Source organism: Pungitius pungitius, chromosome 3 (assembly GCF_949316345.1).
Source record: "Pungitius pungitius chromosome 3, fPunPun2.1, whole genome shotgun sequence".
Classification (NCBI taxonomy): Eukaryota; Metazoa; Chordata; class Actinopteri; order Perciformes; family Gasterosteidae; genus Pungitius; species Pungitius pungitius.
In genome coordinates this window covers 22,863,253-22,878,856 of record NC_084902.1, presented here as the reverse complement: position 1 = coordinate 22,878,856, position 15,604 = coordinate 22,863,253, and the positions used below count along the sequence as shown (strand labels likewise).

The window sequence follows — 15,604 nt, the reverse complement described above, 5'->3', positions numbered from 1 at the left end:
GGTCACAATCGCAACGTTTTATAGAAACATAATTTTGTCAGCAGGAAAATAGCTTCAATTAGGAGGTATTTTTATTTCGTCTGCCGCTCTGCGTCTACCATGTCTGCCTCGTTTTAACCTTGAGACTGGAATTCCCGCAGACTTCGGTCCTTTTATACATATCTGAATAAACCTTGATCTCTGGAACAACTTTGTGGACAGCATATTCTTCAAATGTTTTTGATATCTTACGGGACAATAAACAAGAATAAACAAGAGAAGACCCATGTTTAGCTGCAAACCCAGTTATCTGGTTAAGATGTTTTCTTGTTTTCAGCATAGAGCTTTAACCCTTTCACAGTGTGTTCTCAGTGCATGAAAGTTATTTAATCTGATAATAAAAAAAACATTTTTCCGTTTGACCTAAGGGAGTATTCTCAATTTTTAGCATTGTTGAAATAAAACATCCTGAACCTAAACAGCTAAACAGCTATGAAAATACAAAACGCTCTCGTTGTCCTCGGGTTTCTCTGACCCTCGGCAACACTGGCCACCCGAGAGGCCTCCGCTGTTCGGGTCAAAGCGACCCGGCGAGGTCTCCCGAGATGACGGCTTGCTACGCGTCGCGATCAGAAGGGCTGGGATTGTCGTCTTTGTCTCCGTCGTTCGGGTCAAATGGACCCGGTCGCTCACATCGCCGAGCGTCTCAGCCCTGACGACGACCTCGGGTCACACTGACCCTTGACAACGCTCGGGTCAAATCGACCCGCTGGCTCACATCGCCGCCAAGGGAAGCCGTGGCGAGGCCTCGAGAGATCTGTGTGTCGCGATCACAATGGGTGAATGTGTTCCGAACCTTACACACACACACACACACACACACACACACAGAGAGATAAATGCTCCCTCTGACCATCACATGCGACAGCGACCCGCGCGTAAAGGAGCATAAAATAATTATGCTTTAGAAGTATTTGATCAAAATGAGTTGGACTAATTCAATTTAGTCCTATTACACGGATGTTCTTAAAATTGAGTTAGGTGTTGAGTTGAGTACATGTGTATTGGATGGAAATCCAGCACACAAATTAATTGAGTTCATTCAATGACTTATTTTATGAGAGTAGATTGAGTTGAACGAACAACGTTGTTTTTTATTTGATTAATGGAATCTATTAATTTGAGATTAATTGATCAAAATGAGTTGGGCTAACTCAATTTAATCCTATTTCATGGATGTTCTTAGATTGAGTTATATCTACAATGGATGGAAATCCTGCACACAAATTAATTGAGTTCTTCCAATGAATATTTTTGTACAGCCTCTTTTAGCAACAACAATCCTCCATCCATCAGCCCTCTACAGCCACCTCCATCCCTGGCCTGCACCTGTCATCCCGGAAGACAGCTTTTGAAACCTTCTCAACCTCCTTCAGGCTTCCTGAACCATCTCTGGTCTGTGCCGTTGACCTGAAACTCACCTCCACTTGGCTTAACATCTGCCTCCCCCCCCCCTCCCCACCTGTAGTGTGTGGTGTGCAGCTGCAGTTCAGACCTCTTCATACAGCTTCTTTTAGCAACTAAAATCCTCCATCCATCAGCCCTCTACAGCCACCTCCATCCCTGGCCTGCACCTGTCATCCTGGAAGACAGCTTCCAAAACCTTCTCAGCCTTCTTCTTGGTCCAGGTCCTTGCTTCCCCATCTGTAGTTTTTGGCAGGCAGCTGGTGACCAAACCTCCACCTTAAGCCTCTTACAGTAGACTGCAGGTGTCTCCTCCACCTGTTTTTAACTTGCAGACTGCTTATGTCCAAACTTCAACCTATAGCCCCTGCCAGTTTACTGCAGGCATTTCCCCCTTCTGTATTTTTTGGCAGGATGCTGCAGGCAAAGTCTCCACCAACAGTCTCTAGTGGTTAACTGCAGGTGCCACCTCTACCTGCTGCTTATCAGAGAGAGCTTGAGGCCATACCTCCACCTAAAGCCATTGCCGGTAAACTGCAGGTGCTTAACCTCCACCTACAGCCTCTGGCAGTAAACTGCAGGTTCCCTTTTCCCTTGTATTTCAGTGGAAGACTGCTGCAGTTTAAACCTTCACCTACTGTGTAGCCCCTGGCAGTAGACTGTAGGTGCCTCCTCCACTTGTATTTTACTTGCAGACGGCTTCAGTCCTAAGGTCCACCTCTAGGTTCTGGCAGTTAGCAGACATCAATAGGCCAAACCTCTACCCACAGCCTCTGGCAGTAGACTGAAGTTGCCCATTCCACCTGTAGTGTGTGGTGGGCAGCTGCAGTTCAGACCTCTTCATACACTTAAAAATATCATTCAAGACCTCCTTAGATGCGACATGTTTTAATGGTGTTTGCTTTATGTGAATCTTCATACACGTTTTGTTAGGACTTTGTATGTGACCCAGCACGCAGAGATCCCACACAGGACACCAACTGGTGATTCAAGTAATTTAATAAACAGATTAAATGTACAGCTCTGGTAACTCGGTGGCGGAGTCCAGATGGAGATGTCAGGCAGGAGGCAGGCAGCACAGCAGGGGACCAGGTGGGTAGTAGGATCTGTAGTGGAAGAGCAGAGATCAGACAATAGATTGACAAAGGGGGGGGGGCGGGGTCTCGGTAGTGCGATCCGTCTGATCCCAGGGTATGTAGGACCGTACACCAGGAACCCTTTAAGCAAGGTCTGTTCTGTCTGGCTTTTGTCTTTATTCAATCAAACGAAAACAAAGTTAGCAAAATGGTGGTGGTAATGTTGGAACTTCGTTTTTTTGTACACTGGGTGGAGGTCGACTAAACACTAATGAGCTCAGGTAGTGGAGTCACAGTGTTTTTCAGGTGTGTTTGACCCTGGAAGGGCAAAGGGTTTTGTTACCTACAAGGAACTGTTTTGTGTCAATGTAGAATAAATTGAATTTAAAGTGTACGAGAGGACTCGATCACTTGTTTTCCACACGACAAAGCGAAACAAAAACAGCAGGCAGAGTGGACTCATCACCGGCGCGTCATCCAGGTTTTTCCAGAGGTAGATACACCTTAGTAGCTCAAAGATAATGGACTGAGGTCCTTATTATTTAATTTGACAACAAAAAGAAAAATCAGCTCCATTTGACTCAGGAGAGCATTCGATAATTTTGGCATTGTTTATATAAAAGATCCAATCAGCTAAATATGTTGACCATCAATATCCAGCGTGAAAATACAAAACTTCAAACTTTAATTAAACAAACTTCATTCACCTTTATTGCAACAATGAGAAAATGTGTTTTCTCGCTTTTCTATCTGTCCTTGATTTAGACCCAGTCATTCCAGCTCGCTATAAACTCCGGCCCTGAGGTTTGTGCTGGCTGAATAAATTCTCTTGGAGCTGCTTGAAGCATTGCAAACACGTATCTCTCGCGCAATTGTGATTATTAGTATTTACGAGAATATAGAGACCATATAAAGGAACAATGAAAACATTTTACATATGGACACCTCTTAGTTTTGGACTTGCCTTCAGCAATGTGGCAACCCCCAGTCATCTTTCTCAACAATTTTTGTTCATCCACATAAATAATAACACAGATCCATGCCAGTACAGCTCGCAGAGGCCTGATGGGAATCTTGATCAGCCTTTGTCACTGTGAGACAGCCCATGACTTTGGCTCGTTACCATTTGGCGCAGCGTCGTCCTAGCGGACCCTCGGGCTAAGAAGTACTCATTAATCCTTTTGTTGCCATCTCCGCCGGGCAGACGTCCATCCGCAAGTGCCAGAGTTGATTAGCGACACACGGTCCAGTTTAATTCTGCTCTTTGAAAGAGCTTAATGTGTTGCTACTGCGGCACTGGAGCTACAGAAGGGACATTGTGTGTATTCCTGATACTAAGTCCTCAGCTAAAACTTTGACAGCAGTGGCTGACTGGGGTAAAAAAAGTGGACCGGGACTATACTATAGAATATTACAGAACTGTACATACATCCTGGGTGCCTATGGGTGCCTACATTGACAGGGGGGATGTAAAATGTACCTCTCATTTTGCACTCTAGCGCTGGGGATGCTAGTAACCCTGCAGGTAAGCCATTGTTCGATGGTTCAAACAAAGCATTATCTTCCAAGAGATGCTGGTACCATGTGGCTGCCACCAATTTTATAGTACCCCCCGGGACTCAGCAAACTTTTTTTTCCCTTTACTTTTAAACAACCTGAGCGATGGTCAGGACCTGGTGACACTGGTGGAAAGCTTGCTGAATTGGAGCCTCTAACACAGAAGGCAGGTTAAAAAGAACCGGACCATGCTTTTACAGTTTCCAGTAACACTCCTTGATAATGTTCCTATTTCCTAGTACACCAGAGTCTGTGGGAATACTTTCTGGGGGATCCCTGACCACCAGCACTTCCCCGTTATGCAATAACCTTAGCTGTACAAAGCTGTACATCCAACTCAAAGTAGCCTACACATACGTATTACTAGCCCATTAGCAGCACTTAGCCTTAGCCAATTGCAATAACGTTTTTCTGTGCCCAAAGGTTTAAAATGCTGTACAAAGATAACTCTGTTATGGTTGAGACCATAGACCCTGTATCAACCACGCATGGGACCAACCCCCCACTCATGAATATACCGTAAATCCTCAAATAGTGGCCGGGGCTTTTATTTACATAGGCTGCACAGCGCACCGGCCTGTATTTGGGGCAGGCTTGTATTAGGCGCCTTTATTTCTTACTTACCGGTATCTTCTGTTATAGAATTGTATTATTTAAATAAAATAATGGGGATAATTACAGCATAAATAGGTCTACATCTAAACATAATACTTAGGTCTACATCCATGTTTTTAGTCGAGATCTAGTCTGAAGAGGTGTGTCTTTAGTTTGTGGCAGAAGATGTAAAGGCTCTCTGCGGTCCTGATGTCATCACAGAGCTCGTTCCACCATTTAGGAGCAAGGACAGCAAAGAGTTGGGATCTTGGCGAGTGTTTTTCTCTCCGAGAGGGAGGAACAAGCAGCTTGGCAGGGTCGGGATGTCGGGTTTGACCATGTCCCAGATTCAGAAGGAACATCCGGGACATAACAAAAATATTACATTTTTTTGGCTTGTAGAAGTAACATTTAATGTTCAAACGACATGTCATTTTGGTTTGTTAACGTTGCCCTCTTTGACGTCTCTGAGTTTAATTCAAATTCAATTCTGTATTTTCCCTGGACCCAAATTGCAGGGTCCCTGAGCTACAATATACATAACTTCACTTTTCAAAATGTGTCCTCTGCTTCATCCTCCTCGCATTCAGGATGGTAACCGCTTGGTGGTGTCAAGCTTTCAGCCAGACAGTCTGTACAAGCTGGAGGTCAAGGTCATCATGGAAGAGGGGGAAGGTCCTCCGACCAGCCGATTCTTCCTAACACTCGGACTGATGTTGAAACATAAGATAATGTTTGCAAAGATGTAAGGGGAGAGATTGGGTTTGAATAAATCAGAACCAGCTTTAATTAGCAGGTATTGTCATGTCAAGGAAACTGTTAGTCACGTTGTCTCGTGTCGTTCTCGTGAGTTCCTGTTTTATTTTGAAAATGAACCTTCCTCTTGTTTCAGGCAACTTGCTCCTTCCCCCTGTGTGCCGGTCTGATGGTCTGCCCTGCCCCTGACTGTTTCCACCTGCGCCCCCACCCTGTGTGTGTATATATTGTCTGAGTCTCCCTTTGTCCTGTGCCTTGTCCCACGCCAAGGAACCAGAGTACGTATCCATCGCCATAGCTGTTCCACGTTTTCTTTGCATCTTGTTCAGGCTCGCCTTCTGTTTTGACTCCTTTTTCTTAGCCTAGTGTTCATGTTCTAGATCCCTTTTTTTTCTTAGATTGAGTATAGTTTTTTTTCCTCGACCACAAGTGATTTTCATTTCAGCGGCTCTCGCCCTTTTGTCAATAAACTTAGATTTTTTTGGAAGCTCGTCTAGTGAGTCGTGCGCTTGGGTTCAGGGCCATCGTCCGGTCGTGACAAGTATGCATTGTCACGACCGGACTGTTTTCATCTGACTGTTTTTATCCTCTCTCGCGATGAACTTGCTGCATTTTCAAAATACAATGATAAAAAAACTGTACCGATTAAATAGAAGAATAGGGATTAGTGTGTTACAAGTTGTGGAAAATAAGTGCAAATATAAGTATTACATAAATGTCTAAAAAGCTCCAATGACCAAAAATAAAATCAGAAATAAAACGCCAAGTAAAGGGTTAAAGAGTCAAAGGAGGCCTGTAACTCCAGCTCGGCCTCATTAGTCCCTCTCACAGTGTTGATCAAAGATTTAGCAGATTGTAGGTTCTGCCTCTAGTTTGGCAAGAAAACAATCAAACAGTGATCAAAGAGCCTTCAAGCGGCACGGCGAAAAGAAAGAAAGGCGCCCTTTAATGTTGAAAAGCATCAGTCCTGTTTGTTATTATCCCTGGTAGGACATACAGTAAGGTTTCTTTTTGAAAGTCCCTCGCTGAGGATGAATCCATCAAAGAACAGGAGCAGTGAGCCTGGGTGTTTTATTGGTATCGCCATCAGCCAGGTGTGGTGACCCCTCACAAACACAGGCCCAAAGGAGGTGAGGAGGAAAACCTATGAAGGCAGATCAACAAACCCCAACTACAGTGAGCGAGGAAATCTCCCACGGTGAATTAGAACAATTAGCAAGTTAGCAAACAATTTGAATTCACCAGTGAGGACTTGGAAGTGGGTCCAGTAGGGCTCACCGAGTCAGGTTCCACAGACATTACATTACAACTGTAGCGGCAAATTACCATCTTGTCACTAGTTAGAGGTGTTTGTAGGGCTATCTGACGCGTGGTTCCAAACAAATCCACTTCCAGTCCAATACTGCATTTATCTTCTTTATTTTGGCTCGGTTCTGATGCTCAAACACATTGCAATCCATAGTTATGGTCCACCATGATTCTTGATCCTCACGCTTGATCCTCCACGGTCAAAAACTGTTTGCTTCCCCATTACACCTGGCCTCCCCTGCTCTCTGATTATCTATATACCTTTAAACCCATACTCCACCCAGTGTTCTCCAGTGGAACTACAACAGCCATTTGAGAGCATACTGGCTCTTACACTCCGGCCCCTAATTGTACATGACAAGTAGACATTACAATTCAATACAATATTTATACAAATAGCCATTAAAGTCCCAAGCGACACTGTACAACATTGCATTTAAACAATCTTCCATTTTTAGAACATAAGTCTTTGCAATCAGTCCTTTAATTTTCCAGGTTGTCATACAATAGACAAAGCTTTGTCACAGGTCTCTCAAGTATATTGGTTTTAGTTTGTACTCGCACAGAACGTACAAGTCCATTTTTATCAGGAAAAACTTCCAAGACTCGTCCCATCAACCAGTCTCTCCAGGGTGTTTTGCCTTGATTCGCGTCTGAACTCTAGGTGGAGGAGGTGGAGGCGGCTCTGCCCCCCCTGCGGAAGAAGGACGTGCCGTTGGAGGTGGACTTCTTCTGAGGATGCTCCATCTGCTGCTGGGACCTGAGCTGCTGGTTGATAACGATCTGGATATCGTCCTGCCAGGCTTCCAGTTCCTGTGACAACTCCAGCTTACGTTGGATGGTTTCTAATAACTGGTTGTTGAGAGACATCATGTCACTTTTACTTCTCACCAACTCCGCCTCCATCAGGTTTTTCTTGGCTATGGCTTCATCTCGATCTCTGATGGCCTGTTGGACGACGTCGGCCTCCTCCTCCACGTCCTGCAGCGTTTCAACTCAGCGTTTTCCTGCTGCAGATGGACGTTCTGATCTCTCAGCTCATGCGCTGCACTCGGATTCTCACACTGATCGCCCGTCCTGTCGACAAAAGCTTGATTCAGCTCCTGAGGGCTGCACGTCAGTGCCAGAGTCTGGGCCACTCCCTTCAGCTGATGCAGCATTGTGTGCAGGTCTTCCTTTTGATCCACGACCTCTGACCTCCCCGAGCTGTTCAATTTCGGTGTCAGTGGGAGCAGTAACTGAAGACTGGACCACATTTCTTGTGTAATCTCTTCTTTGCTGACCCTGAGGCTTGTCGTCTCCATGCTGCTCTCCAGCTCGGACAGCAGGGAGGCGTCTCCGTGGCTCCTACCTTCCTGCAGGGACACCTCCTCCTGAAGCTCCTCCACCTGGGTCTGCAGCTTACTGGACATGGCTCTCTCCACCTCCATTGCAGTGTTGAGCTGCTCCCCGAGTCGCTGCGTGAGCTCGCTCTGCTCCATCTGGGCTCGACTCTTGTCCCTCTCGGCCTCGCCGAGGGCCCGGTTGAGCCGCTCCACCTGGGAGCTCAGCTCCCTCGCATCCCTCTCCAGGTCCAACACCTGGCTCTCCCACTGGGACTGGCAGCCCTCCAGCTTCAGCCGCAGCTCATGCCTGCCCTGCTCCAGCTCCTCCAGCTTGTCTGCGTACCTATTAACAGTAACATCCGGACATTCAATTGTGTTCCCATTGTCCTTGCTTCCTTGTAATGGTCCATTCACGACCCATCCCAGTAGGGTTCTAACTGCATAAGGTCCTTCTCCATCACTGTTTTTAACCTCCCAGGGCTCCATTACCTTGGAAGCATTTGCTCCAATTAGCAAATCCACATCAGCAGGAATTTGAGGGATCTTAACACCTTTCATGTATGGCCATTTATCCAAATCCCCTTCGGTAACAATGTTATCTTTGGACACAGGCATTTTCTCCTGAGTGAAAACTTCCGGAAGATTGTAAAAGATGTCATTATAAAGGCTAGACACTTCCAATCCAGTCAGAATAGAACTACTAACAGACCTTTGATTGCTCATTGTTTTCAAAAGAATATTAGTTTTCTTTCCTTTTAATTTCAAACGGTGCATTAAGTGTTCTGAACAAAATGTGGCAGAACTACCAGGATCAAGAATGCATATGTTTGAATTACCTTTTGTCCTTTACAGGATTTGACTTGAACTGGTACAATTGATAATGCACATTCTCCATTACCGGCCCCTGTTTGACCACATGCTTGAAGGGCAACAAGCGCACTACTTAGTGATGGACGATTTTGTTCTTGAGTGCATGTTCTCTCCTTCTGTTGAAAATGCAGAATGCTGGGATGCATTTGGCCACATACTGTGCAAGTCAAGCGCTTTTCACAATCTCTGCTCATGTGTCCAACACAAAGACAGCCAAAGCAGATACCTTTCTCCTTTAGAAAGTTCAGTTTTTCCCTTGTGCATCTTGTTTTGCATGTGTACACTGCTCCAATAAGTGATCACGTTTGCAACACAAACATACAACTTGAGATTTTGATCTGAAATCAGACACACAACACTGAATTGACTTGCTGTTCGTAACAACCGTTGTTGCAAAGCTGTTTCTAATTGTATTCCTACGTTGAGCTATCTGTTGTACAATTTGAGTACTCTGGATATCACCAAAAAGTGGATCAGATGACATTTTAACTTGACGTTCCACAAATGTTACGATATCTCTGAACTTTGCCCTTCGATTGTGCCTTTCCAATAGCTCACAAGCAACAGTTCTCCAGTTCTCCCTTAATTTGTAAGGCAGCTTCGTGATGACTGTTTTCAAATTGCTTGGCATCTCCAGCTCCTCCATGTACTCAATTTCTTCCATTGCATTACAGCATCCACGCAAAAAGAGAGCATAACTCTGCAGTGAACTTACATCCTCTGATTTTACTGAAGGCCATCCAAGTACTTTCTCTATATATGCAGCAGCTATTTTGAACTCATTGCCAAAATGTTCCTTTAACAATGCTTTAGCTTGCACATATCCTCTTTGTGCATCCATGTGCTGGCAACTGCGCACAAGTTCCTTAGGTTGACCTTGCGTGTACTGTTCCAGAAAGTACAAACGATCTCGATAATTGTTGGTTTTGTCCTCTATTCCATGTTCAAATGCTCTGATGAAAGTTCTATATTGCAAAGGATTACCATCAAACACATGAATATCTCTTTGAGGCAGTGTGCTGGATTGTTGTTGTTGTACAAGAAGAGCAGTAATCTCATTTTGTTTTTGCATAATACTGCAGATGTTTGAAGTTGATGTTCCATTGCTGTTCGGCATTACATTTGATGTTTGCATTTGTGACACAGAATGAAGATCAGATTGCAGTGCACTGTGAGTTTGCTGAACCACATTCCTTTGGTTTGCTTGCTGGAAACAATTCCTTGGTCTATATTCCTCAACATGAGGGTTAAGAATAACTTCTTTGCCACCCATTATACTTCCTTTATCATAATATGCATTCATACCATCAGAAAAGGTTTTACGATGCTGGCCGTCAGAATTGTTTAAAACCGCAATTTTAGCACTAGCAGCAGCAATATCTGCATCAATATCCATTTGCTCTTGTCTTTGCCTCAGTTGTTCCTGTTGTACCTCCAAGGCATGTTTCTCCTTTAAAGCAGTTGCACGTGCAATTAATGCAGCCTTTTCTGCCTCTGCTATAATTCGTGCTGAAGAAGCAGAAGATCTCCCAGTACGCACACTGCTAGAACTTTTCCTACTGGATGGTTTAGTTGACACTCGTGAGGAAATGTTTGAAACGCTATCATTTGGTTCAATGTCATCTTGACAAGCATTGTCATCAACACCAGAACATGAAAGCCATAAAATCTTCACAATTACTCACACTCATTTTCAGAGTGTTGAGTTCATTCAACTTGTCAGTAACTGTAAACTTAAGCAACCAACGCATTGGATTTATGCTATTAAAGGTGTGCACACAAGAGCCATTCATAGGTAGCACTACACATACCTTGAATTAATTCGCTCGCTTCGTTGCGACTGGTTCTTGATTCATACGTCCAATTATATCCAACTCCACAGCGGAATCCAGTGCTTAGTTAAAAAAAAGTTCCAAAGCGATGCGTGATAGTCCACAAAGAAGTAGTTTTTGACAAAGTGTAGCTGCAAATTACCATCTTGTCACTAGTTAGAGGTGTTTGTAGGGCTATCTGACGCGTGGTTCCAAACAAATCCACTTCCAGTCCAATACTGCATTTATCTTCTTTATTTTGGCTCGGTTCTGATGCTCAAACACATTGCAATCCATAGTTATGGTCCACCATGATTCTTGATCCTCACGCTTGATCCTCACGGTCAAAAACTGTTTGCTTCCCCATTACACCTGGCCTCCCCTGCTCTCTGATTATCTATATACCTTTAAACCCATACTCCACCCAGTGTTCTCCAGTGGAACTACAACAGCCATTTGAGAGCATACTGGCTCTTACAACAACAATAGCTCTACTAGAGTTCTTTTCTTCTCGGTTAGTTTGTAGGCCAGACGTCAGACCTTCACCTGATGAATTAAGCCATAAGTAAAGATCAATATCTCGTAAATTACAAGAAAAGGATGGTTGGTATGCCTAGCTTGATCGATTGATATAATTCGGATCTGTGCCCTGAATGTGCCATAAGCAGAAAAACATGACTGATTTCCTTGAATTTCTTGAATATCCTTCAAAGCTAGATGAACAGATGACCTATTTGAAGATGTGTTCTAATACAGTGGTTCTCAACTTGTCTGGCTCCGGGACCCACCTTTACCCCTTAACGACATCATTCTGCTATACATTATAGGTACACTATGTTGTTTGTATTATATTGTACATTTATATTTGAAAAATGTCCTACATGCAAATATAATGGTCTCAGAATATTTTAATTTTGGGTAACTTTGGCCAGACAGGGTTGGTCAGTCAGCAGGATCAATCGGTTCTTCCCTGATGGACTCATGGACATCAGAACTTGTTGTGGGGGAGAAAGTGTCTGCAGGCTGTAGTGCAGAATCAGGGCGAGTTGTGTCAGTTGCTCCTTCACCTGAAGGCACATACATACAATTGATGTTCATCTATTAATACAGATTATGGCAATAGGCAATACAATGACTGATTTTTTCTCTTGGTCATATGTTGAGATTTATTACTGATCTTGTGAGTCATACGACAGGCAGTAAATGCATCTAAAAAATGTTTTTCTTCTGTTAACAGGATCAGTAGTGTTCTAGAGTAAAAAATTATTCAAAAATTTGAATTAGGTGTAAATAAATTATTGTTTTGTAAATGTAAAGTCAAATAAAGATTATTAAATAGATTACCTGCTGCATGCTCTGTTTCATCGGCTGCTGTGCTAGGTGTGGTCCTACATGTCTCTTCACCTGCAGCTGTATTTAAGCACAGAGAATTACCACATCAGTGAAGTTCTTTAAAATGATGAAACGATCAAGAATGGGGTTGAAAGTCGTTTACAATGAATGGAAGGGTGAGGTCATAATTTTGAGTGAATTCAACTATTACAGATGATTATAGCTTTATTAATATGCATTTATAGACTGCTACTTCTTCTACTAAAACTATTACTACCACCAATAACTATAATAAATACAAACTTAAAAGGATCAGAGAGAGGTGAACCTGGGGATCAGCTGAGCTTTGTTCAGGAGGTGAGTGTCTCTGCATTACCATAAATACAATCCAGACAATGCATATATATACCAGATTGTACATTAAGAGAATACCATTTGTTAGTAATGATATTAATACATTTTATTGAAATAGCGCTTTACATGGTACTCAAAGACATTTTAAAGTAAAACCACTACTTATATAGCACAGATAAACAATAAAACCAACAAACAAACCAGGCATAATAAATGCAATTCAAAACAATAAAAAACAGTTACTATCGGGTAAAAAAAACTAATCTGAAGAGAATGCCTCGACATTAATGATTTGAGGCCTTTGTCATTTGGACAAGTAACGTTATGTTACATCAGCGTTTCACTTGTCTATGAACAAAAGTCCGGGTACAGCTTAATCATTTTCATTTATTTAGGCACGTTTCCCTTTGACAACGCGGATGAGTTGTAATATTGTGCAAATAATATAGGTAACAATTAAGGTGTTTGTAAAAATGTTTAACATTTAGACAATTTATGATATTTAAGTACCTAACGTTAAATTAAACCGTTTTAAATTATGCGAATAATGGCTTGCTTGCTAGGAACGAAGCTGCTGACGCTAGCTAACGTTAGCTAACGTCACTTATGAAAAACGCTAGCTAACGTTAGCTAACGTCACTTATGAAAAACGCTAGCTAACGTTAGCTAACGTCACACACAAATGTATTCCGTTTCAAATCGGTAATATAAAATCCGCATTATGCAGATAAAAAGTATCCCGGACAAGTCTCAATGTGGAACCGTGAAGAGGTGTATTTTGATTAGTGATTTGAATGTGTCATCACTATGCTAGCTGGAAGGCTCCTTAAGTCTTAAAGCACGTTGGCTAACAAGGGCAACACTAGCTGTGTAAACGACCACAGTGTTAATCTAAAGCATCCAATGTGTGCCATGAAATGACTTGTCTGAGTTGGAAATACATAACGTTACCTCTTTACAGGGCTTTCTTCTCCTCCTGCTGCTTTTCTTCGTTCCTTTGCACCAGAGTTTGCACTGATGTTACGTTAGCTTGATCCGAGTGTGACCATTGCCTTGCAACGCACGCAACCATAAGCTCCGCTGCGCGTGACCGTCGCGCCCCCACCAAACACATATAACATACCGTACATATGGCGGGGGCGCCATGTTTATTTGTTTTAATCATGGTTTTATTTCACCTGGGTTTTATTTCGTTAATCAAAGTTGTTGGAAGAAAGATGCGTTATGCTAGAGGGCGCTACCCACGAACTTGGCTCCCTAGGCGGTCGCCTTGGTCGCCTAAAGGAAGAGCCGGCCCTGCATGTACATATATTGAACATTTTCTGACTTGGTCCTTAATGCAATTTATTTAATGATATTTATGGTCTGCTGCAGTGTTAATAACTATTTAAGCTGTGTTCACAACATAGCATGATAAACAACTAAAATGTTCGCCAGAACGAAAAGAACGTGGATAATACCGGAATAAATAAAAATCGATATATATTTAATAAAATCGAGAGCACGTAGAAATACGCACGCACGCGCGCCCTCGATTGCCATGGCAACCGAACGATGACCCGACCGAGGGTATTTAAGGTCAGCGGACATTCTGAACGTTCCTTTTGCACTTTGACTTGAACACGAACTTTAAACCTCTTGTGAAAGCAAACTGCTGAGAACAAAATCTTTGAGTTTTTGACTGCTGGACGGAATCTACTGGATACGAATATTGTTGGAGAAGTGAACGACTACCTAACATCTTTTGTGGAGCACAGACGAGGCTGAAACAGGCCCTCAGGAGCGGCGGAGCATCGAGGACGACCACCTGCTGAAGGAAGTTGGCTGTGATTGGAACCTTCGGTGTTCAAGTAAGACAACGTTTTGATCCTCTTACATCCTTAGAAGGGTCCCCAGGTTATACATGGCTAAGAAACATTGAGTTTAAAGGTGAAAGAAATAAGATTTGATGGACAAAGACACTCAGTCGAGGATTTCTCCGTGTAAAATGATTATTGGAGGGGCGGGATGTGTTACAACTCGCGGGACATCTCTGGGGTGTGTCAACAATTAGTGTAGATGTTTTAAAACACTGTTATTTTGGTTTGATGGTAACAAATCGTCGAAGATTAACATTGGAATTTGTGAAAAAAGATGGCGCTGAGAACGCCATGGAACGCTGAAAAAAATGTTTTTATTTGGAAACTACCGGGTCCATAGCGACGGTTGAGGTGTGACGTCACAACGTGAAGGTGTAGTCACGGTGGTTGAAACTTACTTATGAATGTATTATTACATGCTCCATACACTATTTCTCTTGATATTTAACATCGAAATGCACTCTGCTCGTGCTTGATGCATTTCATAAGAGTGACAAGAGCGATTTGTTAAGTAGCCGTATAGGACTGCATGTGCGCGTGCTGCACCTCCCCCTCGCGCAGCGATGTACAACTCATAGAATAAAGAGGTGATAAATTGAAGAAGGACTGGTATCAGGAAAACCCCCGATACCAGTTCTATATTTTACACTATATTTTACACTAGTCTGAGTGTAAGATGTACTCTGTGTAGACTGTAATAAAGCTTCCTGACTGATTTTTAATGTACACACATGTAAATACATGCACATATTCATATTTAGAATAAACAACCGATAGACTCTTCTTCTTATTTACACCGCCAAATCTTTCATTTTCTCATGAATTATGAAAAGAAAATGGTGTTGCAATATCAGACCAGGTCAGGGGTCAATTTAATAATATGACTGTCCGTGGGTTTTAAACCAGTTTTCAACACTAAACCAAATGCAAACAGTTTTATTATCCTGCGTTTTCTTTTGTTGGTGTATTATTTATTGCATGACATCTACTTTAAATCTACTTTAATGCAATATGTGATGTGAGAAATGACCACGATGTGCATCGGTGATCTGAGGGTTGTGTTGTTGTTTATTTACCCTCAGATGGCCCGACGGTGCAGCTACACCAGCGTCCAGATCCCGGACCCTAACCGGCCCGGGATCCTGCGGACCATCCTCAGGATCAGAGGACCGGCCTCCCTGATCGGCACCTCACCTGGGCCGTCTCCTCCCTCCTCTGGTACCTTCTCCTTTCCCTCTTCTTCCAACTCCTCCTCTAATTCTTCTGGCTCCTCTTCTCCTTCTTCTAGCTCCTCCTCTAATTCTTCTGGCTCCTCTTCT

The 15,604-nt window shown here is 43.1% G+C and overlaps 1 protein-coding gene across 1 annotated transcript; it reads right to left on the bottom strand.

Annotated features, from left to right (window-relative positions):
• Positions 1-54: 54 nt before the first annotated feature.
• LOC134126960 (BICD family-like cargo adapter 2) lies at positions 55-8,585 on the bottom strand. Its single transcript, XM_062560903.1, is given in 3 exon segments — positions 55-118; positions 7,354-7,723; positions 7,726-8,585. Coding segments are annotated over 3 exon segments (1,254 nt in total). The 5' UTR covers positions 8,546-8,585.
• Between the last annotated feature and the right edge of the window lie 7,019 nt (positions 8,586-15,604).